Source organism: Lytechinus variegatus, chromosome 4, assembly GCF_018143015.1.
Source record: "Lytechinus variegatus isolate NC3 chromosome 4, Lvar_3.0, whole genome shotgun sequence".
Lineage (NCBI taxonomy): Eukaryota > Metazoa > Echinodermata > Echinoidea > Temnopleuroida > Toxopneustidae > Lytechinus > Lytechinus variegatus.
The window spans coordinates 23,298,073-23,321,140 of record NC_054743.1 but is presented as its reverse complement, the minus strand read 5'-3'; the positions used below and the strand labels follow the sequence as shown (position 1 = coordinate 23,321,140).

At 36.8% G+C, this 23,068-nt stretch overlaps 1 protein-coding gene across 1 annotated transcript; it reads right to left on the bottom strand.

Moving 5' to 3' along the window:
- Nucleotides 1-1,156: 1,156 nt before the first annotated feature.
- Nucleotides 1,157-21,230, bottom strand: LOC121412898 (exportin-4-like). The gene is made up of 9 exons (XM_041605661.1): nucleotides 21,093-21,230; nucleotides 8,860-8,965; nucleotides 8,304-8,445; nucleotides 7,344-7,485; nucleotides 6,785-6,901; nucleotides 5,257-5,413; nucleotides 4,010-4,122; nucleotides 2,327-2,484; nucleotides 1,157-1,370 (listed from the first exon to the last, which is right to left on the bottom strand). Exons 1-9 carry the CDS (start codon nucleotides 21,138-21,140, stop codon nucleotides 1,157-1,159), a joined length of 1,197 nt encoding a protein of 398 aa, XP_041461595.1. The 5' UTR covers nucleotides 21,141-21,230.
- Nucleotides 21,231-23,068: the final 1,838 nt, after the last annotated feature.

Here is a 23,068-nt window from a genome sequence, read left to right as displayed (position 1 = left end):
TAATCGCGATCCTTCACCTAGGTTTTTCTGTTATCACATATCGCCAGCTCAGTACATTGTCAGTGAGTGAACGATCTCAGTCACATCATCACTCGAGAAACTTGTAGATTTACGGATATTTACTGGTAAGCAATTTTCAGGTATTGGGTATTGATTTTTCTAGCCGAGTACCTGGGGCTTCCGGAGGGACCCAGGTACCCGAGTTTTAGTCCCGGCCCTTTTGAGATCTCATTTATGCACACTCGTAGACTCAGCACACACTTCGATTGCGCACAGGGGTAAGCAATCGGTAAGCTTCCAGTGAGTTTTCGTTGTGGCACCAAACTTTGGAGATCCGGGGATTCCCCTCACCCATTTACTGCCTGTTGTACAGAACGGTTAACGGTAAGTACCAATGCCAAAACCTTTGAGCGGAAGGGTACAAACCCCAATGAGCAAATAATATAACCTGAACCTTCAGATAGCCACATAGTCTGATAGATCTGACAAAACATAATTTCTGATATGTTGAGATTGAGAATATTTTTTGTTGCTAATTGTCCAAGAAAGAATACATGGTGTACCATGGAACCTCTCGAGACAATTTATTTTAAGGGGCTTCTTTTGACAACTTACTACCTGGATCAGCGACACTGTATAAGCTTCAACATTGTAATAAATTGAGATTTTCCAGGGCTCCTTTTTTAATTCCCAGAGCTGTTTTGAGCATTTTGGGGGCTTAATCACCACCAGCCAAGTGTATTTTTTTCGTAAAATAGCCTTAAAAACGGACATACCGAAGCTTTTTGACATTCACCCATCGGTGTAAAAATGCATGAACAATATATTATAGAACCATAACCAGACAATGGATGCTAAATGGCAAGCCGTGATTAGCTGTCAAGCAAACAGTTAGGCTTGGTACCAGCCGTATATTGGAGCGAAGCAACTAAAATAACGCAAGGATTCTTACAAACTCCTTCTGGCAGCACAGAATCAGGTCTGTTAGCTGGATATACGCTGCCTCGAGCATGCGCAAATAAGTGAAACTCCTTGCTCTGCTGAGCACCTTCAACCAAGATGAACAGTATTGTTCAGCACATGCTTGGTTGGTCAACATTTTTTTCCCTGAACCTCTCAGGAAATAAAAAAATATGCACAAAATTTGAATATTATATTAACAAACTGGTCGATTAAGAAAACTTAAAGGACTTACTGCTTCTTCCAGTGCAGCTTGCCGGCCACAAAGACAGGTGAAGCTTGATAGAGAATCCACAAAGGAGTTTAGAAGACCAGCAGATTGACCAGCAATGAGCTCTATGGGGAACTTGGTAATGAGATGATTGATGATGTTAGCAAATCCCAAGGCCTCATGGTCCTGCACCTCAGAACTGTATTATAAGGAGAAAATTGAAAGAGCAGACATTACCTAAGGCAAAACATAATTACCAGATAGAGACATGACTAGATTGAATTTCGGCTGCACAGTCCAAACTGATCCTTCTGCCATTGTCAGATTTGAACTATACATATTCTGATATTGTGAAAGCCATTAATTTAATCTAATCATGTTAATGATGTTAAGATTAACTTATAACATGAACAAGCCATTCCCCAAAGCAATAGTCATTCCTACATGCTTGCATAGTAAACAAACTTTGAAGTCAATCCTTCAAACAGTTCTTAAATCATCACGAAGATATGACATATTTCAAGATGTATAACCTCTGTGACCTTTGATACCTGTTCGCTCAAACTAATAAGATCATTGTCACTACAGTAAGCATATGGTTACACAGCATTTGCTCCTGCTACAATTTTTCCAGACTTAATGTCATCTATCAAAGATGTAGGGGTAGGGTTGCAATAAGGTTTTATGTTAGGTTTGGGGTAGGGGTTAGTGTTAAACCGAGATAGGTTGATCATTTGATTAATGTGTGGAATTTAGAGCAGAGCAATTGTCATCATAGCAAATGTCATGAAACCAAGCATACTCCTTCCAGATTTGAGGTTGATATCTAAAATGAACGTACATATATGTTTGTTATGCCCAAGAAGTGTATTATCTTGAAAAGGTAATGAAACTTCCACAAGAGCCTTACACCTATAAATTTTTCTTCAGAATAAAGAGATTCCCAAACTGAACGTAGTGACTGAGAGCCAGAAGCCATCAGATGAAAGGAGTTAGGTGGTCACTCTTGACCTTATGGTCAACAAAGACAGGTCTATCAAGAATAGCTCAAAGAATCACCTCTGCCAATTGAATGAAGATACTTGGCTTCCTCATGAGCCTCACGACAACAAATTATCCTTGAGAATAAAGAAGAGATACACGAGGTGAACTTACCCATTGAGAGCCTGGAGAAGGCAACGTATAAAATGAGCCAGGTAGTCACTCTTGGCCTTGCGGTCTGCAAAGACTGGTCCATCAAGGGTAGCTAGCTGGGACAGGCACTGCATGGCGATGTGACAAGAATCAGGGTTTAACCGTGTCCTTGCATGAATCTGGATGGAAAACAGGAAGAGCATTACTGGGAGGGTTTCATGAAGCACCTCGACAGTGATTTTCAGTTACTAATTTGCTTTATACCAGTCCTTCACTTTTATAGTTTTGTGGAGCTCAATAAATCGCTCTCCTTATTTTTTTGAGGAACTCAATTGAGCTCCTCTGAATCGCTCTCCTTGAGGAGCTCAAATGAAGTCAATAAATACATGTATGATAAATTGTAGTTTTTTCTTAACATTGTATATATGCAATAGCTGTGGAGCTATTAATTAATCTGTGGTGAAACTAGGCCTGGGTCAATACATTTACAAAATATTGCGCTCCTGCTAAAAAAAAAAAAAATTGCTAAGATTTCATATTTCACATCTTTAAATCCATGAAATGGCCATTTATTTTCCATAATTCCTTGAAATTATTTTGATTTTGTTGAAAACTATCAGAAAAATGAAGAATATTCACCTCTTTCCCGACTCTTGATTTGAACTTACTTCGGTAAATACTGTAGTCCCACATCTAGACTTCCATGGTGTTACCATGAAAATCTACATATGGGAATTGAAATTCAGACGTTCTCGCACTCATATTTTACTTAAAGAACAACTAATTTGAAAGATTTTGATCTTAAGAAAAACATAGGGACAGTGATTTTCCATTTCAAAAAATTGCATTTTCCGTTTCAGAAAATCTCAAATTCCGTTTGAGCATGTCAGAAAACAGAAATTCCATTTCCTCATAGACTTTGTACACACGGAAAAGTGACAATTCCGTTTACACATTGAATAGCAATATCACAACATGTACACTCGCACTGGTCAAAATTTGTATCTGCCACTGTACCAACAACGCAATAGAATCCGTTATAATCGGATCTATGTTGGTACAAAAAATATTTTGACGAACACATTTAAAATGAATACATCCTCAACTTTCACATTATTAGCATTATTTTACAATAAAATGAAATTTCATCGATAATTTGGGGGTTTTTGGACATCATTATCAGAAGTCAACGACTTTCTCCAATCCGCCATCTTGGATTTTAAGACCTCGATATTGTGCTGTTACCTGTTACATCTTCGAAAATAGAGGGCAGCAACACATGACCGTGTTGTTCGAACAATATGTGTGCATGTGAAGCCCAACTCGGCAGGCCGGGTAAGGGCGCGGGGTACAATTGATTGTGATGATGTCGAGTGCAGTCACGATGTGTGAATTGCCATGATTGCAGCGAAGTGAGATCGTGTTTTCTGGGGTTTTGTGACTTTTGTTGTGATTTTGGAGTAATTTTTGTTGCTGTTCTGTGTATTTTGAGGGAAAATACATTTTCTGTGATTTTCCGTTTGAAATGCCACTTTCTGTTTCAAAAGGCTCTTTCCGTGAATTCCGTCCATTTTCCGCGATCGCAGAAAATCACTGTCCCTAAAAACATTGTAACCTCTGATACAAAGAAACAGATTCAATATTGGATACCAATCAAAGAATCCAATAGTGTCACCGATTCTCTGTTATAACAATTATTTTTACCTTGAAAAATAGTTCAAGCAGTCCATGGTCTAGAAGTGGGTCTCTCCATTTACCATCGGGTCTTAGAGGGGGTGTGTCCACAGGCTGGAATGACCCTACACGCCGTCTCGCTGGTGAACATCAGATAGTCAAGGAAAGTACAGAATGCATTGAGGTACTTAAGTAGCGTCATTACGTAAATCACAAGAGATGAAAGATTATTTGCAATTGTTGTCACCGTGGAAGTTTCATTAGGGTAAGTATCGCATCATCAACTGGCACATTTGCAAATGTGAGGAAGGGTCCATATGCTACAATTGTTCCCATAGAAAATTGATGTACAGAGTCAAAAATAGAATTTATCCTAAAACTTAACCCCAATCCTAAAACTACTCACAACCAAAAACCAATTTACAGCTTTGTCCCTACAATGCTCATCTCCTGACAAATTAAAGCTGGAACATTTGTCACAAAAGCAAGTATTGCATCATCCTTTGAAATATATTTAAATCAAAAACTTATTGGAATAAACATTAAGTTGATAAAAGTTTCCCCAAAATAGCTGTTAAGAAATGTCTAAGAGCAAACTCCCAGCTCAAGACATGTTCACATTTACTCAGGAATCTACTGAAGACTTTTGCTGTTTCACTACTCAGGTAGAACTTAAGGATATTATTAGTTTATGATAAGAACACTAGTAGATTGATGTGAAAAAAGCACACTCCCAACTCAAAACCTGTCCTCATATAGTCAAGAATCTATTGAAGAACTTGGAAGTATTACCACTTAAGGCCACAGCACATTTTACGACTGGTCCACCATCCGATTTTGGGTTAAAACGCGTTTGGCTCATTTTCTGAAAATGTGAATGAAAACTATATTTTTATTTGAGGTTAAAATTAACTGAAAGAATACTAATATAACAATTTTTGATGATTGCAAATCTTTTTTTTGTAGTAAAGGCCAAATTATGTTTCAAATCGTAACCGATCGTACGATTGCTATGACATCACTACGACTAGATATTAGCTTTTATTCTAATTAGAGTGATAGCATAGTCGCAGATTTGAACATAGGTATTCATGCCATAACTTACATGTAGAGCATTACACAGAAATATATTCCATGTTTCAATTAGAGAACCAAATTCTACTACGTTTCATTCTAAAATCAGGTCGCAGAGCAATCGTAAGGTGTGCTGCAGCCTTTAGATGCCATTACATGACAATATTATTATACAATTAGAATGGATTGTTGCGAAAGGATATGTCTAACAAGAGCAAACTCCCAGCTCAGGACCTGTTCACATATACTCAAGAATCTACTGAAGACCTTGGCTGTGTCACCACTCAGAGGACCTTCTGTTGACATCAGTTGATGAAGGATTTGGACAGCATACATGAACACCTTCTTCAGGTCGTGAATCTACATAGAGATAGAAAAATATCTTGACTGTCAAAGAATACATTGTTAAGGCCACCACACACCTCACGACCCGACTGGTCGGCGACTGAGTCAGCCTGAAGATGTGACGTCACAGCACTTGTCAGCTTCAGAGTCGCAGACCGGTCAGAGACAAGTCTCTAGGAAAATCGGAAGGATTTGACAAGTCGAATCCTTATGACTGGACCACAAGCTCAATCCAGAACTGCCAACTTGAAAAAGAACATTTCAGTATTTTTAAGCTGAAAATCAGTATTTTGCATGAAACTATCAGTATTCTTCTCATTTTTCAGTACTAAATATGGAAAATCAATACTACTTGGTAGCTCTGTCAATCCAACTTCCAGCCAATCAGACAGCAAGTTGTACGACGCGTATACAATAAACAACGCGCATACGCAGTAGTAAGCGCATTTTCTCAGTTGTTTATGGCAAAGAGCAAAAAGCGCATGCGTGAGTCGCAGACAGCGTGGTGGTCGGATCGCAAGGTGTGCGGTGTTGAGGCTTATGACTGCCTTGCGACTCATCTCCCCTCACTCATTCGCAAGCCAGTCGGCAACCAGTCGGGTCGGAAGGTGTGCGGTGGCCTTTAGAATGTTACAACTTAAATATTGATCAGGGCCCCGTCTTACAAAGAGTTGCGATTGATCCAATCGATCTCAAGAATATGGAAATCCATCGATGTCACAATTTTTGTTTAAGGAAATTTGTAAGATGTCCTTTGTAAACAAAGAGAAGCACACTGAATTTACAAGAGGAATATGAATATACATCATATCTAGAAAACATTCTAAACACACACATATTTTAGATGTTGACATTGCTGGCTTTCCATAGTTGTGGTTGATTGGATCAATCGCAAGTCTTTTTAAGATGGGGGCCTGGTTACTTTAAAGTAGGGAATGGAATGTATACCCTGTTCCCCCAAAATCATATTCAGCTTGAAATCAAAGTAAGAACCATGTTTTAGAAACAAAAAAAAATTGTATCAAACTGACATTCTTTTTTTATGACTACACTAAAATGCTGAAAAACATGGTTTCCAGGCCATTCTTTTAGATACACATTTCTAACATTTCTTACAACAGGAACCAATCAATAGAAACGTACATGCGTAATGAAAACAAGATTATTGAAATACACAAAAGGTGAATAGCAACACCCAATTTTATAGAAACAAAGGATATTTTAATGCAACAACATTTATGCCATATACATGATATCACAATTGAAAGATAATCACATTATAGATGTTAACTCATATCCATGTTTCTGGAACAAAATTTTACAAATCAAACAAATAAGCATGATATCAAATGCTACTGATAATATGATAACACATTTTGAAAATACCTCAAATATATGTTTGCATTGTATGTGGAACTCCCAGCTAAGACCGATATCACTGGTTCGTGTGGATCCTGAGTACTCGTTGAGGAGAGCCGTCAACATGGAACATGCTATCATTTGCTAAAAATGAATAAGAAAAAATTAATGAAACATTAGAAATATATAAGAAACTTTTATCAATGCATAAGAAGCCCCGGAAATGCATAAGAAAACATACTAAATGCATAAGGAAACGTGCTATCATTTGCTGAAAGGAAATACATAAGAAATAATTCATGAAAACAAAAGCAGTCGATAGACTTTATATATATGATTATGGGTCCTAATCAAGTGATTGCAAGAAAGAGGTTTAGTACAGTAAAATGATGTATTTAAATCCCAAGACAATATAAAGCCAAAGGACTGCTGCTGCATTATTCACCAAATAAGTTTTAGAAGACGACAAGAACACTCTTTTCGTAACCTCGGGTTTGGGTGGTCTTTTTCAGGACTATCGTATGCCCACAAAGAAATACATGGTGTACCATGCCACTTCATTCCTTAATTTCCCAAAATTACTTACCAAAGGTGGATCACCGCTTGTGATGAGCTGTGAGATATCGGCAAAGAGGCCTTCCCTACCATTCTCCTTGCTCTCCACCGTCCCTCGCTTGAAGATTACCGCTACCGCTTGAAGAATCTGCTCCCGCACATAGCTGGGTAAGCTGTACAAACAAGATCAAGAGAGTCAAAGGACACTCAATATGAAGATATACAACTGCACAGCAGGTGATTTCAAGATCGGTTTTGTTGTTGGTGTTAAGTCTTGGAAGCACAATGTTGATTCTCTACCCTAGCTCAGACACATAATGTCAGTTTAAAGGTAAATGCTAGTTTTGGTAACGATATCAAAATGAGTTCGTACAAAATCCAATGAAATGACCACCAAAGTGTCTGTTTGCATAAATAAAATGCATGTGCCAAAGGATCCTGGAAGAAATTGTGTAATTGCTGAGAAATCAGCAAATAAGCACAGGATTCGGGTAGAGCGTCGGGCCCGACGCTCTAAGCAATAATCATACATTGTCCCATGTGCGCTTACATGTATCTGTGTTGGGGATCTTTGGTGTGAACATTTTTCAGCGTAGATTTCAAGATTTCACAAAGTTCAGTTAATGTAACTGTACCAGATCTAGATTCTCGATGATAAACTGACAATTAAGCCTTGTTTTACAGACTTTCTCATGAAATCAGTGTCTACTGCAACTACTGGAAATTCTGTTTAATAATAATCAAAATTACATTACTGACAGCTAAACACCTGGTGAGGTTCATCCTCCGACCAGCTTAAAGGGGAATCCAGCCCAAATAAAAACTTGTTTTCAGAGGAAAAAGAAAAGTCAGACCAGTTGATCAGACAAAGAATGAGAAAAAAATGAATCTTTAAAAGTTGTAAAATGTGGTAATCACTATACCCATGGAGTCTTCAAATTAGCCACATATGTAATGTATTAACTTTCTAAAGAGCATTTTATATTCTCACCCTGGTTTATGCGTGACATATTTCAGAAGAAAACTGCGGACACTGTAAACCTGTGAGTGGTCAAGCATTGCCCAGTCTCTAATGACCGCTTCCTTGACCGTTGATGCAGCCTGGAACAAGATGTAGTCAACACTACTGTGTTCTGTGTATGAAGATACATGTACATAAAAAGACAATTTTACACTTTTACAATTACATAAAGATTTACAATTACGGTATGTGCTGTCATAACTACTGTATTTTACAGGGCTCAGCAGCCAATCAAAATCAAGGTTTCCATTGAAGTTACCATAACAGTAAAGTTACATAATTGGAAATCTTTTTGAAATGTACCCCAGTTCTATAAAACATACTTAATTCTACGACTTCTTTCGTTCCTGTGGAAAACTTGCAGGTATTAAAAACTACCAGTAATCAAAAGGCAGCTTTAGATTTATGACACAACTTCTGTGAATATTGTTACAAAAACTCCCCATAAAATAAATGGTGTTTTAATCAAAATCAAAGATTTCTAATAATATCTGAAATAGCTCCAATCTTATTTGTTGATACTCACCCAAAATGAATTGGCATGCCTGGAGTGGGTTTGATGCTCTTCTGAAAGCAAGAATGGTATGCTCTGCAGCTTGTCTCTGTTCCTGATTAACAGTATGAGGTGGTGCCTAAAAAAAAAAAAAAATCAAAAGTGGATTACCGGCAACATTTACATGTAGGTCACATGTATATATGCATGAGTTTATTACAAATATTAATATTTGCTACTAATTTCCTACTGCTCTAAGCAGCAGTCTAAATGTGTTGGTATGAGACAAAGATACGTGTTGACCAAACAGCAATTAGATTAGAAAATGGTTTGCCCATGTAGACTATCTCCAAAGTACATGCAGACCAACTGCTTTTAGACCAAGAGATGTATCTTACTAGCTGCGTACAAAGGATTACATGTACCATAATAAAGGGAATCTCAGAAACTCCTCTGTAAATCAGTTTGAGGAATTACATGTATAAAGTCTATCCGACAGAGGCTCAGAAAAGAATCAGAAATATAGAAGTTTTAGTACAAGTATGAATGATGCCTTCATAGGAGCCTATTTCCTGGTTCTCAAATACAAACCAAAAAAGAAAATGAAAGGGAGATAACCAGAATAGCCAGAATATTATCTGATTGATGTCTAGCCTACAATTATCTACCTTCATGTAATTTTTTTTTTTGTAATTAGGGAATGAAAATGTGAAAAATAGCACAATCTCAACATTTTTTGAGGAATATGGTAGGATCTACTGCTGCCACAACCCTGGATAAACACTATTATTAGTGGAGGTAAATGCCCATGTATATGTTATAAGATCATTCGTATTTATGCATACAGTGTATATCTTTACGTGTGTGTCATTGAGTCTATGAGTAGTGCATGTACATGTGTATATATATATATATATATATATATATATATATATGAGGAAAACTATGCCAGCAAATCGTATTCACCAACAAGTCTTCGAGTACGAGATTGTCAGACTCAGCCACAGGTAACTTTGAAAAGTCTGTTTAATGACTTTCGTCTCCTCATACAACTTGGCGATAAGTCTTTGCACTCATAGCTGAGAGAACAGCCTCAGCAAGGACTTGTAAAATAATGCAACTGATGCAGTAAACCAGTGAAAAATTCTTTAAAAAAGAGGAAGCATGGTCTGGAGATGCATTCGTTTTCTTACTTGGAATCAGAACACTACCTGCTTACCACAATTCTACCGAAACTCATTTTAATGGCAGTGAGATTCTTGAATTCATTTGAGAGTGTGTCTTCTATTGAATCACTGTTCAACTGAATTGGGATGAATTACAAGAGAACAGCAGATTGCTTGGTCCAACTTTTTGCGAGACCTCTGCTGTAAGTTCTTCCATGAGCCCTACTATGGCAATTTTCCAGAGCAGTTCTGTGGAGAAATCAATATCAATGAGAGCTTCTTCGGAAGGAGGTGTAAATATCATTGCAGTGATCACAGAACAATTAAAGTCTGGATCTTCAGAATGGTAGAAAGGACATCATATCGCACAATCCTATATCCAGCTGACAAGAGGGATGAACGCACCCTAATACCTCTCATCGAAAAACAGTCAAGAAGGGATCAATCATCTACAGCGATGGCTGGAAAGCTTCAACTGAACGGCAGAGGGTATGTGCACTTCACTGTTAAACACAAGAACAAATTCAAGCAACATAACAACCATTGAGAAAGTGGTGAAACCAAAGAGGTCCATACAAACACCATCAGAGGGTCATGGAAGATAGCAAAGGATCACTTCCGCAAGACGAATGGTAACAGGATATCAAAATTCTAAGATCAAGAAGCTGGAAAGCTTTAATTGAACGGCAGAGGGTATGTGCACTTCACTGTTGATCAAAAGAACAAAGTCAAGCATTAAGTATGAACAATTTTAGAAAAGTGTAACCTGGAAATACCCGGCGAGGTACAACACTACCCAATACTAAAATACATGTAGCTCCCCGTTCACCTCAGTGCATGCGTATGGGCATTACGCATGGCACGCGTGCGCAGCTTCCCCCCAAATATACCCCCGATGATCAAGTGCAAGGAGTTCAAGATCAGTGAGAGTTCAAGTGCCGAACGTGAAGATGACTGTACAACAGGCCTCTTAGACAGATCGATGGACCAGTTAAAAAATCGTCAAATAAGTAACTGCCTGCCACTCGCACTACACTGCGAGCAGGATTAATTTATTCAATAATAGCACTGCGAGCAGGGTTAATTTATTCATTAATGGCGCTACAAGCAGGATTAATTTAATACAATAATAGCGCTGCGAGCAGGATTGATTCATTCATTAATGACGCTGCGAACAGGATTAATTTATACATTAATATTATAACAACCATTGAGAAAGTAGTAAAATCAAAGAGGTCCATACAGACACCATTGAAGTATCATGAAATATATAGCAAAGAATCACTTCCGCAAGACAAATGGTACCAGGCTATCAAAAATCTAAGATCATCACAGCGAAAAAAGACTAAGTCATTCAAAACACATGGCCGTCGAGAAGGCTGGCAGGATTTGCCAAGTGCATTGTAAATAGAACGCATTCTCAGAGAAGCCATCACTCAAAGAAAGCGGTCCCCTCTTCCACTCTTGGAATGCTCACAAGAAGGAAGAATCCTTTGAGAAGAAGCTGATACAGACCAAAGTCTGTAGTATGTATGTGGCGGACATCATGAAGTCACCTCCACATCCAATGGTGACGGGATCGGTGAAAGGAGTCGATAAAGTGCCTCTCCCTTCAAGTCCGACATGCCAGCCAACACTTGTGGAAAATCCTAAGCTCCACTTCTAAGCCATTGTTATAAAAGAAAAGGCATCACACCTTTTGAACCTTGTGCCAGTGCGTGTAGATAGGAAGAGCAAGGCTATCGTCAACAACCTGCCTTTGGCAAAGATAACTTTGCTTACGCCATGTCATCCAAAAGTGACGAGTGAACAATAACTATAAACATTGAATTTGCAATTATCTATCCTTAAACTGACAAAATCTTCTGCCAACATAAAATGCATTACAAAAATTCATGGTACCTGCAAACAATATTTTTTTTTCTATCAGAAGCAGGTGTGAAATGATTTGTCGGTTGATATACCGAGGGTACAATTACCATTTTCAATTTTTGACAAAAAAATAAAATTTCATTCATTTTTACTACACAGTGTAGAAGCTACTCGCATATGATGTCACAAATCAAATTATTTAAATGTTAATAGATCCTAAATCTTACCTCAAATAACTAATAAACCGCAAAGGGGGGGGAGAAGAAAATTGAAGTCTATACTGGTGAAAATGGGAACCAGTGAGTATAACAATAGACCTACATGTAGATCTAAATTCCAGACGTACGAACAGATCTACAATGGTTCCCATTTTCACAAGCAAGTTTATAGCTTGTCGATGTTGAGTTTTGGTAGTTAGCTTGTTGATGTTGAGTTTTAGCAATTAGCTTGTTTTTTTCCTTGTTAGTGAGACATCATAGGCAAGGACATATGAAAAGAATCTAATTGTTTAAACTTTATGATGAATCTTGTTATCGAACAAGTGGAATGCCTCTGGCCGTCTCACCTGCATCACGCGGTTCAATACAGCAGCAGTGCTGACTTTGAATACTACTCTAACTCGCACAAGATGTTCAGTGACACATGGTTACTCTTATGTCCACTTTTTATGAACTAGACCAATAAACTTACAGAGATATGATGGTTATTCAACAAAAAACCCCAACATGGCCAAAGTTCATTGACCTTACATGACCTTCGACCGTGATCATGTGACCTGAAACTCGAACAGGATATTCAGTGATACTTGATTACTCTTATGTACAAGTTTCATGAATCAGATCCATAAACATTCAAAGTTATGATGGTAATTCAACAGATACACCCAATTCGGCCAAAGTTCATTGACCTTTGACCTTGGTCATGTGACCTGAAACGCGCACAGGATGTTCAGTGATACTTGATTACTCTAATGTCCAAGTTTAATGAACTAGACCAATAAACTTTCAAAGTTATGATGGTAATTCAACAGATACCCCCGATTCGGCAAAAGTTCATTGACCCTAAATGACCTTTGACCTTAATCATGAGACCTGAAACTTGCACAAAATTTTCAGTGATGCTTGATTACTATTGTGTCCAAGTTTCATGAATCAGATCCATAAACTTTCAAAGTTATGATGGGAATTCAACAGATATCCCCAATTCGGCCAAAGTTCATTGACCCTAAATGACCTTTGACCTTGGTCATGTAACGTGAAACTCATGTAGGATGTTCAGTGATACTTGATTAACCTAATGTCCAAGTTTCATGAACTAGGTCCATATATTTTCTAAGTTATGATGACATTTCAAAAACTTAACCTCAGGTTAAGATTTCGAAGTTGATTCCTCCAACATGGTCTAAGTTCATTGACCCTAAATGACCTTTGACCTTGGTCATGTGACATGAAACTCTAATAGGATGTTCAGTAATACTTGATTAACCTTATGGCCAAGTTTTATTAACTAGGTCCATATACTTTCTAAGTTATGACGTCATTTCAAAAACTTAACCTCAGGTTAAGATTTGATGTTGACGCCGCCGCCGCCGTCGGAAAAGCGGCGCCTATAGTAGGCACTTCAGTCGGGCGCGCGATCGCGCGGACAAAGCGCTAGACGTCGATTTTTGCATTGCAGTGAATGGCAGGCGTATGTCTAACACACACAGTTCGCTCCGCTCGGCACTTCGGCCGAGTGCTTGAGTTGCATTCGGATTTTGGCCGAAAAGACAGAGTCATTTTCTTCCTTTATTTCCATGATTTTGATTGGTCAAAACTTCTCGCAGTTGCTTCGAACATCTTCGGTAAACGTCGGAAATACTATAACACAGAGTTACACTTACCTTCTTGCGAGGGAAGGACCTAATATCGAAGTATTTATTTTTCTTTGCTTGAAATTTCCTTCTTGTAATCATCAGATCTCTTGATAACTTTGGTCATTTATAAGTTTATATATTTGAGAACATTTTGTGAAATTTTAATCGAATTTGGTCCGTAGAGAGACTCCGAATTTGAGCTTCAAATTTGAGTGTCATGAGGCGTTTGCGAATCTGACTTGACGATCGAGCAGGGTAGTTTTGACCGTGTGCGCGATCGCGAGAAGCTGTGTGTGACGTCATCCCCGTTGCGATGGGCATCAAGATTAGTCTGGATTTTCAGACACATTTCGTTTTGTTCGTTGTATATATTTTTTTGAATTACGATTTGAGCTCTATTTATTATGAAATTTGAATTGTTTTTTGAAAATTAATTTGTAGATTTTTCGCGAAATATGTATTAAGACAAAAAACTGCGAGTAAACTTCAAGAATTTTGATTGATAAGGGATTGTTTTGTATCAATGCGTCTGAATGCATAGAATATGGAATTGTCAACGGAAGTCGTATTTTTAAATGGCACAGAAAGCCTTTGAATTTAAAAATACATGTTTAAGATGTGTTTCATGAATTTGATATCTGATTTATGGACCTTTGTTTTGGTGTTGATTATTAGTTTGAAGACAATAATGAGGCAATAGTGATGAGACATTAATAATAATTAGACAATAAATGTTGAGACAATTATAATAATTATTATTACAATAATAATTATTATAAAAGGATTTCAATTATATCAATTATAATTATAATAATTATGATTGTAATAATTATTGAGACAATGTTAATGAGACATCAATAATAATTATAAAATAATTATAATTGCATAGATAATGACAATTCTAGTATTTATTGACAATAATAAGTATTATTACAGTAATCATTATTATAATAAAATAATTGTAATGATAACAATTATAATGATAGTACTTTTAGTAGTAATAATTACTGAGACAATATTAATGAGATATCAATAATCATAATACTCATAATCAAAATAAATGTAATTGTAGAAATGATTATAATTATAGTAATTATAATTATTGAGACAATGATACATTGTAACTATTATTACAATAATTATAAAATAATTATAATGATAACAATTACAATGAAAGTAATTATAATTGTAATAATTACTGAGACAGTAATATTGATAAGTCATCAATAATAATGATTATTATAAAAATGATTATAATTATAAAAATAATCATAATTATGATTAAAGGCCTTATAATTATTGAGACAATAATAATTATTATTTCATTAATAATTATTATGAAATAATTATAACAATTATTATAAATGTAATTGTAGAAATGATTATAATTATAGTAATTATAATTATTGAGACAATGATACATTGTAACTATTATTACAATTATTATAAAATAATTATAATGATAACAATAATAATGTAAGTAATTATAATTGTAATAATTACTGAGACAGTAATATTGATAAGTCATCAAAAATAATTATTGTCATCAAATTAATATAATTATAATTATAAAAATAATCATAATTATAATTAAAGGCCTTATAATTTTTGAGACAATAATAATTATTATTTCATTAATAATTATTATGAAATAATTATAACAATTATTACTATAATGATAGTAATTTTTATTGTAATAATTATTGTAATAAAAATTTTGACAATAATGAAACGATGATGAGACAATAATAATATCAACAATTTTATTGAGACCACAATAACAATAATGAGATAATAGACAATTGAAATCAATCTGTTTTTATTTTTTCAAGAAATCCTAAGATTATTATTTTAATTCTCTTCTTTGATTACAAATTATGTTAATTGAAAACTTAATTTCTAATGTTCAAGCAAAGTAAATCAATATCAAGTCATGTTTACCCTGTGCACAAACCTACCACAGGGCAATTACCCCCGAAATAGGCATAGGTTTACAGTATAGTTGTCCGGCCAGGGGGGGGATTGTCCGGGTGGGGGGTAATTGTCCGGGGGGTGGGGGGAATTGTCGGGGGGGTGGGGGAATTGTCCAGGGGTAGTTGCCCTTGAACCAAAGACATCATATGCCAATATGTCAAATCAATCTGAGTACTTTAAGATATATTAAAAGATTGTACAATTCCCCATAAGCTATGTGTTATAAATGTGCCATGCCCAAAACAAAGAAAATAATAAGATTTCGCAATCTTCTTTTGTCCACAAAACGCCCTGTTTTTTCATCACAAAGATGACAATAACTCGACTTCTAGATATCGGAATTTGAAAATTCAAACAGTTTTGTGAATCGTAGATATAGGGCCTCATTGTGAGCCTATCAAATATGCTGGAACAGTCTTTCCTAATTTTCACCTGAAGTGCCTATTTATGGTGTATTTTCATTTGGTCTACATGCAGTTTGCCCACTTGTCATTTGGTCTAATGCCAAATGGGCTAAACCCATTTGGTCAACTAAATTGCCATTTGGTCTACACTTGGTCTAATTCTCATTTAGTGAAATGTCCAGTTGGTCTAATTTCAGCATAACCTACATAATTATATATTTTTTTTACTTTGTCAAATACTGGTACATAAAATTGGCTTTATATCATGCAGTTCCACATTGTAAATATGTATATTCATTTGGTTCACATGCAATTTGCCCACTTCTCATTTGGTCTACACTTGGTCTAATTCTCATTTTGTGAAATGTCCAGTTGGTCTAATTTCAGCACAACCTAGGCTACTTAATTATATTTTTTTTAACTTATATACATATATTTAGTCTTTATACATATACCAAATGGGCTTGACCCATTTGGTTTTAAAAAAAATCTAATTGCCATTTGGTCTACACTTTGTCTAATTTACATTTGGTCTACACTACACTTGATCTAATTTTGAGTCCAGTCCAGGGTCTAATGTCAACATGACCTACATCATTATGATTTTATACTTTGTGAAATATATAGTTTTTCTTTATATAATTTCATTTCACCTTATAGTTTTAGCATTGGTTTCCAAATAAATAATACTTGAACAGTGGCATAATCATGATAATGGAGCCAAAAGTTTTGAAAGGTGTATCGGGTAAATTTATAAAGTTGTAAGCAGAAGCAAACAACAAAAAAAATGTTGAAGCGGGGGGGGGGGGGGGGGGGCGGTGTTAATTAATTTCCTTTTATTTTCCAATGCCAGATCAATCTTTGTTTTTGCTTGCTAAATTTTTTAAAAATGATATGTTCTGTTCTATCTACAATTTTTACTAATGATCCTTTTTTACTTTTTTTTTCAGACACATTCGCACCCGAACCGACTCTACAAGGGAAGAGAAGGAATTATTGAACCCCTTGAGAATATACAGGTCAAGGGCTGTAATAGTATACAGGGGCACTTCCTGGGAGTTTAATTTCATTTTAATTATGTGTTTTCAGGATTTTTTTTAGGATATCTAACATTGCAGTGAAAATTATTGCCCCTGCTGATAGTTTTTCAGCTGTGCATGCCCCTCCTTAATTTCAGTGAATAAGGTGTGGCACTGCCCTCTATGATTCATTTTGAATTTTAATGGGCTCCAAAATGCAGTAATTTGTAAATGATAGCATAATCTTATTTTGATAAAGCATTTTACTTAACGGGGGGGGGGGGTGAATTTGACTACTAAACCAGCCCCCCCATGTCAAGGATTAAATTTTTGGAAAAAAAGCATATATAAAATAGATATAGTTATTGCATATCAGAATATTATTTTTTCTTGATGTTTTCTCAATAACTCTAAGCTGTTATTGATGAATTCTTTCTTGAAACAAAAATAAGCAATTTATCCAAACATGTCAGTTTCATTTTGTAGACATATGCATTGAATTTACCAATTCAGAATATAAGGTATGCAATCTTTCATAAATGTTGATTTTTATCACTGGTGGATCTGGGGGAGGGCACATCTAGCTCAACCCCCCCTTTGAGAGCTAGAGTCAAGATGTAATGAAAATATGCAATTTTCATCAAAGAATGCCCCCCGTAAGGCCCTTTTTTGCTTGACAAATTTTCATCCTGAAAATGTGCCCCCCCCCCCCAGGATAAATCCTGGATCCACCACCCCTGGTTTTGATTAAGTTTACATGTATTTTCATTTTGAAAAAAAAAATTCCTAGAGATTTATAAACAGCATGATTTACACTGAGCATTTCATACAATTTGTGCAGAAGAAATATTATCTTGAGAAATTTGGTTATTAAATTATGGAAGATATCTTTTGGAAATGAAATTACTTTATTGCAGTTATGTCTTACATTGTATTGTCATTTAACTTGATAGAAATTCATTATTTTTTATAACCATGACAGTGTTATAAATTCATATTTGCTAAATTGTAATAATCATTTTGATGTTCCTTCATCTTCATGAAAGTATGAATTCTAGTCATCTGCTTCAGTCTGCCCAATGAAATGGTTACAAAGGGCCTAAGCATCCCTTGTCATTTTTCAATAATTAGTTAAGTCAGTAGTCAAGTAAGGGGTCAGACAGTTTGGCTGTATTATATTTGTTTAATTGTCTTACTAGTGTCAATTTACTAAACTTTTTCTGCTTGTGATTGAACCACCAAATTGCCAGATAGTACCATTTTGTTGGGCAGACATTAATATTGACTAGAGGACTTACTTTCCAAACCAACCTAAAGATAATATGATACTTCATGTATTACAGGGGTATATTGCCTCCATTCCATTGTTGGGATGTATGCTATGGGCTGGGTAATATCATCTAACTTGTCCTGGAATAATCATTCTCTATAACAAGTTCACAGACAAACAGAGATTCCACTTCAGCAACTCTCAGTTGAACATCAACATTCCTGGCATTGGTGGGGGAAGCCAAAAATTTTAGGGGGGAACCGCCAAAATCTTTTGACCCCCCCCCCCCCCGAAAAAAAAAAGATAGTGACCAAATAATATCTTGGGGGGACACAGGAAACAAAATTGAAAATTGACAAGCCAAAAAAAAATAAAAAATAAGGTTATCAACAAAAAATCGAGGGGGATGGAATCGTCCCCTCCCCACCTCAAATTTAGGGGGATACCCCCCCCCACTTCCGCCGCCTATGATTCCTGGTGCTTGGAGATCTGCGAAAGGCATGCTATAACATCCACTTAAGTTCCATTTCCTTTCATGTTTTTTCCTCTTCTTAGTGAGCATCTCCAAGTGTTCATATTTTTTCAGTGTCCTTTTTTAGATTTATCAAACTCAGTTTTATTACCTGATAAAATTCTATCCCAAGAATTGAACACTTTGATCAAATTTGGAAGTTCAACTTAATGTAACTGACAATATATAACTGAAAATATATAATAAAAGGCAAAATAATAATTATGAGAAAAATAATAAAGAAAAACAGTTACTCAAATCAAATTCACTCAAAACCATACACTAATGTACTCTCCTCAAAAATCAGTTCTCACATTTAGGTATTGATCATTCATTCAGTCAATAAAATAATAAAAACAGAGTCAGGAGGTCCTCCTCAAAATAAACACAAACACAGTGTCTCACATACACACTACACATTAAGAGTAAAATCAGTTTGTATCTTTCGTGGGATTTGTTTTTATGTAAATCTGGATTCTTCTTGTTAGTAGGGCCTTAGGTCACTCTGACTTGAACTTAAAACTTCCAATCTCAAGAAGGCAAGATATCTCAGTAGATAGTCATTGTCAAGATGTTTAGGAGTTCAATCTGGAGGTGAGGTTATTCATGATGGCATCTGATATTCTGGCAGAAAGAATGAGAAATAAAAAAGTGCATAAATACAATTATTTTTTCAATGCAAATTAAATAAACGAGTCATTCAAGATAGTGTGTATTTTTTAGAGGGGGGGGGGGGGTGATGGCATATTTTAGTCCAAATTATTTTTATCTTCATTTTTTTTCCACTTTGTATTACCATTTATTCAAAAATTGCAATAAACATATTAATAAATGAGTTTTAATCTAGTTGGCAAAAGAAAAACCAGTGGCGGCGGCAGTGCAAAGAAAATGCCAGTAAAAGGCAGTAAAGCACTGTGTCTGAGTGACTGACACCACGGCACTGACAGTGAGGTGAATGTACTTCATTTTCCAGTGCATGCACATTATTGCCCCATCATATTCACTCGTTTTCAGAAAATATTTAGTTATTCCTCATATGACCATGATTATCTCCTTCATGTCATTACTCTGGTGTTTATTCATGATTTTAAATTCAGGAAATCATTTAGCAAACAAAGAAAACAAAGCATTTCTTGACTGTGATTCCATGTGATTCAAGTTCTATTTCATTTCTGTGTATCACACGTACGCACGTACGTGACGTAATCTTGATCTCTAATCTGCTAATTGTTATGTTAATTAATCATCCCGTGCGCGCGATTAAAATGGCTCGAAATTCGACCAAATTCAAGGGCAGCTCAGCTTGTAAACCTCACTGAGAAGGGCTTCCACAGCCCTTGCGATTCCCCGCGCTGCAATTTAACTGCAAGACACAGAAAGGAAATCAATTCAAGTTTCACAATCAACGGAAAATCCAGAACCCTTCGAGACCCATTTTGCAAGAAATACAACTAAATAAGGTAAGAAGAATTGAGAGCAACTCACGACACTTTTGACTTACCGACACTTTCATGGTTATTTTTGGAAGATTTCATGGAATTTGGGGCACGAAAATGACTTCGGTAGCTCGCGAAAGTCCTATGCATTATGATGACATATTTTTCATCGCACGGGAGGACAATCACAAAGAGAAAATATCATATTCATCCGCGCTGACAGGGGCTTAATTTTGACGATATCGCATCGCTATGCGATTTCACTCATTGACAAGCGGACGAAGCTTACGTACAAATTTTGAGCACTTCCGCGACAGCGCCATCTAGTGACTACGGCCGTGCCTATCGAAACAGACGGCTGCCAGCTGTCTAGAACAAATAACGCTAGAGGTCTAATATTAGAGTTAGATGCTGTGAAATTCGCCAGTGCGAAACTGCATTAGCGCCCATTGGCCTTACTGTAATTTACTGTAACACAAAATTGTGTTATTCCCACTAGAAGCATGCATCAAATAATCGCACGCGCCGGTGGGTCTCTGGCGCTGGCAGTGGTACACATCGTTCGCGCTCGCTATGGCATATGCCTAGGCTATATGCCCACGATTGCAAATGTGTGACCGTAAACAGGCGCGCCAAACCCGCCATTCATTTTTGTCCCCACAAAACATGATAAGCTCATGCGTAAACTCATGATATCTCTTCAACAACACCAAAAGACACACACAAACTTAATCGAAATATTCAGAGTCAATACATTACCAATATGATATGTGAAGCTTCTTCAAGCTGTCTCAAAAAGTCGCCCATTTTTTATTGAAAATAGTCGATTCTTGTCGGTAGCAGAAGTCGTTCGCCCAAGTTTCCAAGCCGAATGAATAACTTCCGGTGCCGGTGATGAAATTGAACTCTCGCAAGTGCGCACGCGCACTGCGTATAAATAATGGCGAGTAAAGAATGAGCATGAAAATTCCCGGGATGAAAATGAGTTAGATCAGGGGCGGCGACCCCGGGGGGCCACTTCCATTCACGAGTGGATACCATGCGCGACCATGGGGTCTCGAAAAGCACCCTAAACACGTAATTTCCATATTCTGAAAATGCGCCCCTTAACAAGTATTGGCGTGTGAAACCCTACCCTAAACAAGTATTGGAAACAAAACTATACTCTTGGCAAATATTCCCTGAAATGAACCCCTAAACAAGTACAGGAATGTTTTATTGTTACGGGTCCTAATTCGGTCGTCGGCTATACCGTTTTTGGTTTAGTACAACCCCACCTTCTACAACTCGCGCAAATCGGACTCTAAACACGAAGTGTTGGGGAAAAATGACATCCTTTATAAAACATTTTCATTTTGTTTATCATCCCCGCAAATTCGACCCTAAACACGTAATCTTCCAGCGAAATAGATACCCTTTTTTCATTATTTTTGTGTTTTTGACACCCTTATCACGTTACGTACGTAACGTGCCCGATCGTGAAAAAGACATCCCTTTTACGTGTTTTTTGGTCGCGCATATCGTCAATCATTTAAGTGGCCCCCCGGGAGCGGCGATCGACCTAGGGATAGGGGAGCACAGCCCCCCCCCCCTCCATAGGCGGATCCAGGGGGGCCGAGGGGCCCGCCCCCTATTGGCGGAGGCCCAGTGGCGTCGATCCGGGGGGGGGGGCGGGGGGCGATCGCCCCAATATGGGGGGGGGGGGGCAAACATATCGTAGCTCGTGCTCCGTGCTCACATCATTTGGTATATTTTTTTTTTATTTATTCTCGAATATTCAAACAGGGTGGCCTGATCAGCACAAAAAAACATACAATACTAGTATACGAAAAACAGTATGAGATACAGAAAAAATACGAGAATAATATGAGATACAAATAGCAAGATACATGCTGCAAAATACAATCGTTAAAAGCTGGTCTTCCTCATGGCTCTGTGATTATTATTTAAAAAAAAACATAAAAAGATGAATGATTGTTAAAACTTAAAGCAATGTATTACACAGTACTATTTTGGAATAAGAAACCCAAGCGGAAGACATCATTTGGCAATTTTATCACTAATAAAAAAAAAACCACGACACGTTTTACTGTTTAGATATATGGAATGAAGTGGGAATAACACAAAGACAAGAAAAGAATAGAAATCGAGATTGGGAACGGCACGGTTAGTGAAATACACATAGTATTAGTGAATTCTTACCCCCCAAAAAAACTTCGAATGCCCCCCCCCCCGTCAGCAAAGTATCTAGGGCCCGTGTTGGTTATATATGGGCTCATCTGGGCTTGGATTATGGGCCCCATATGGGCAGCTCATATGGGGCCCATATGGGCTTTGCACCATCCAAACCATCAGGGGCCCATATGGGCCATGTGGGTTTCATATGGGGAAAATCTGGTCAAGCCCACATGAAACCCATGTAAACCCCACATGGCTCATCTGGGCCCCATATGAAAACGATACTGTGTTTTATATGGGTCCCATGTGGGCCCATGTAGGTTCACGATGTTTTAATCAATTAAAAAAATATATATTAATTTGTGTCATTAAGGTGACTTTACAACCCAATATTCTAATCCCTATCATTTTTTCATATCCTATAATCCTACATTCTAACCCTAATTCGTAATCCTATCCTAATCCTATCCTACACCTAACCACTGAATCTTGTTATTGACTTCTATATATAGAGCGAGTTTGCTATACTTGACAGGCTATGGTTAATAACAATTTTC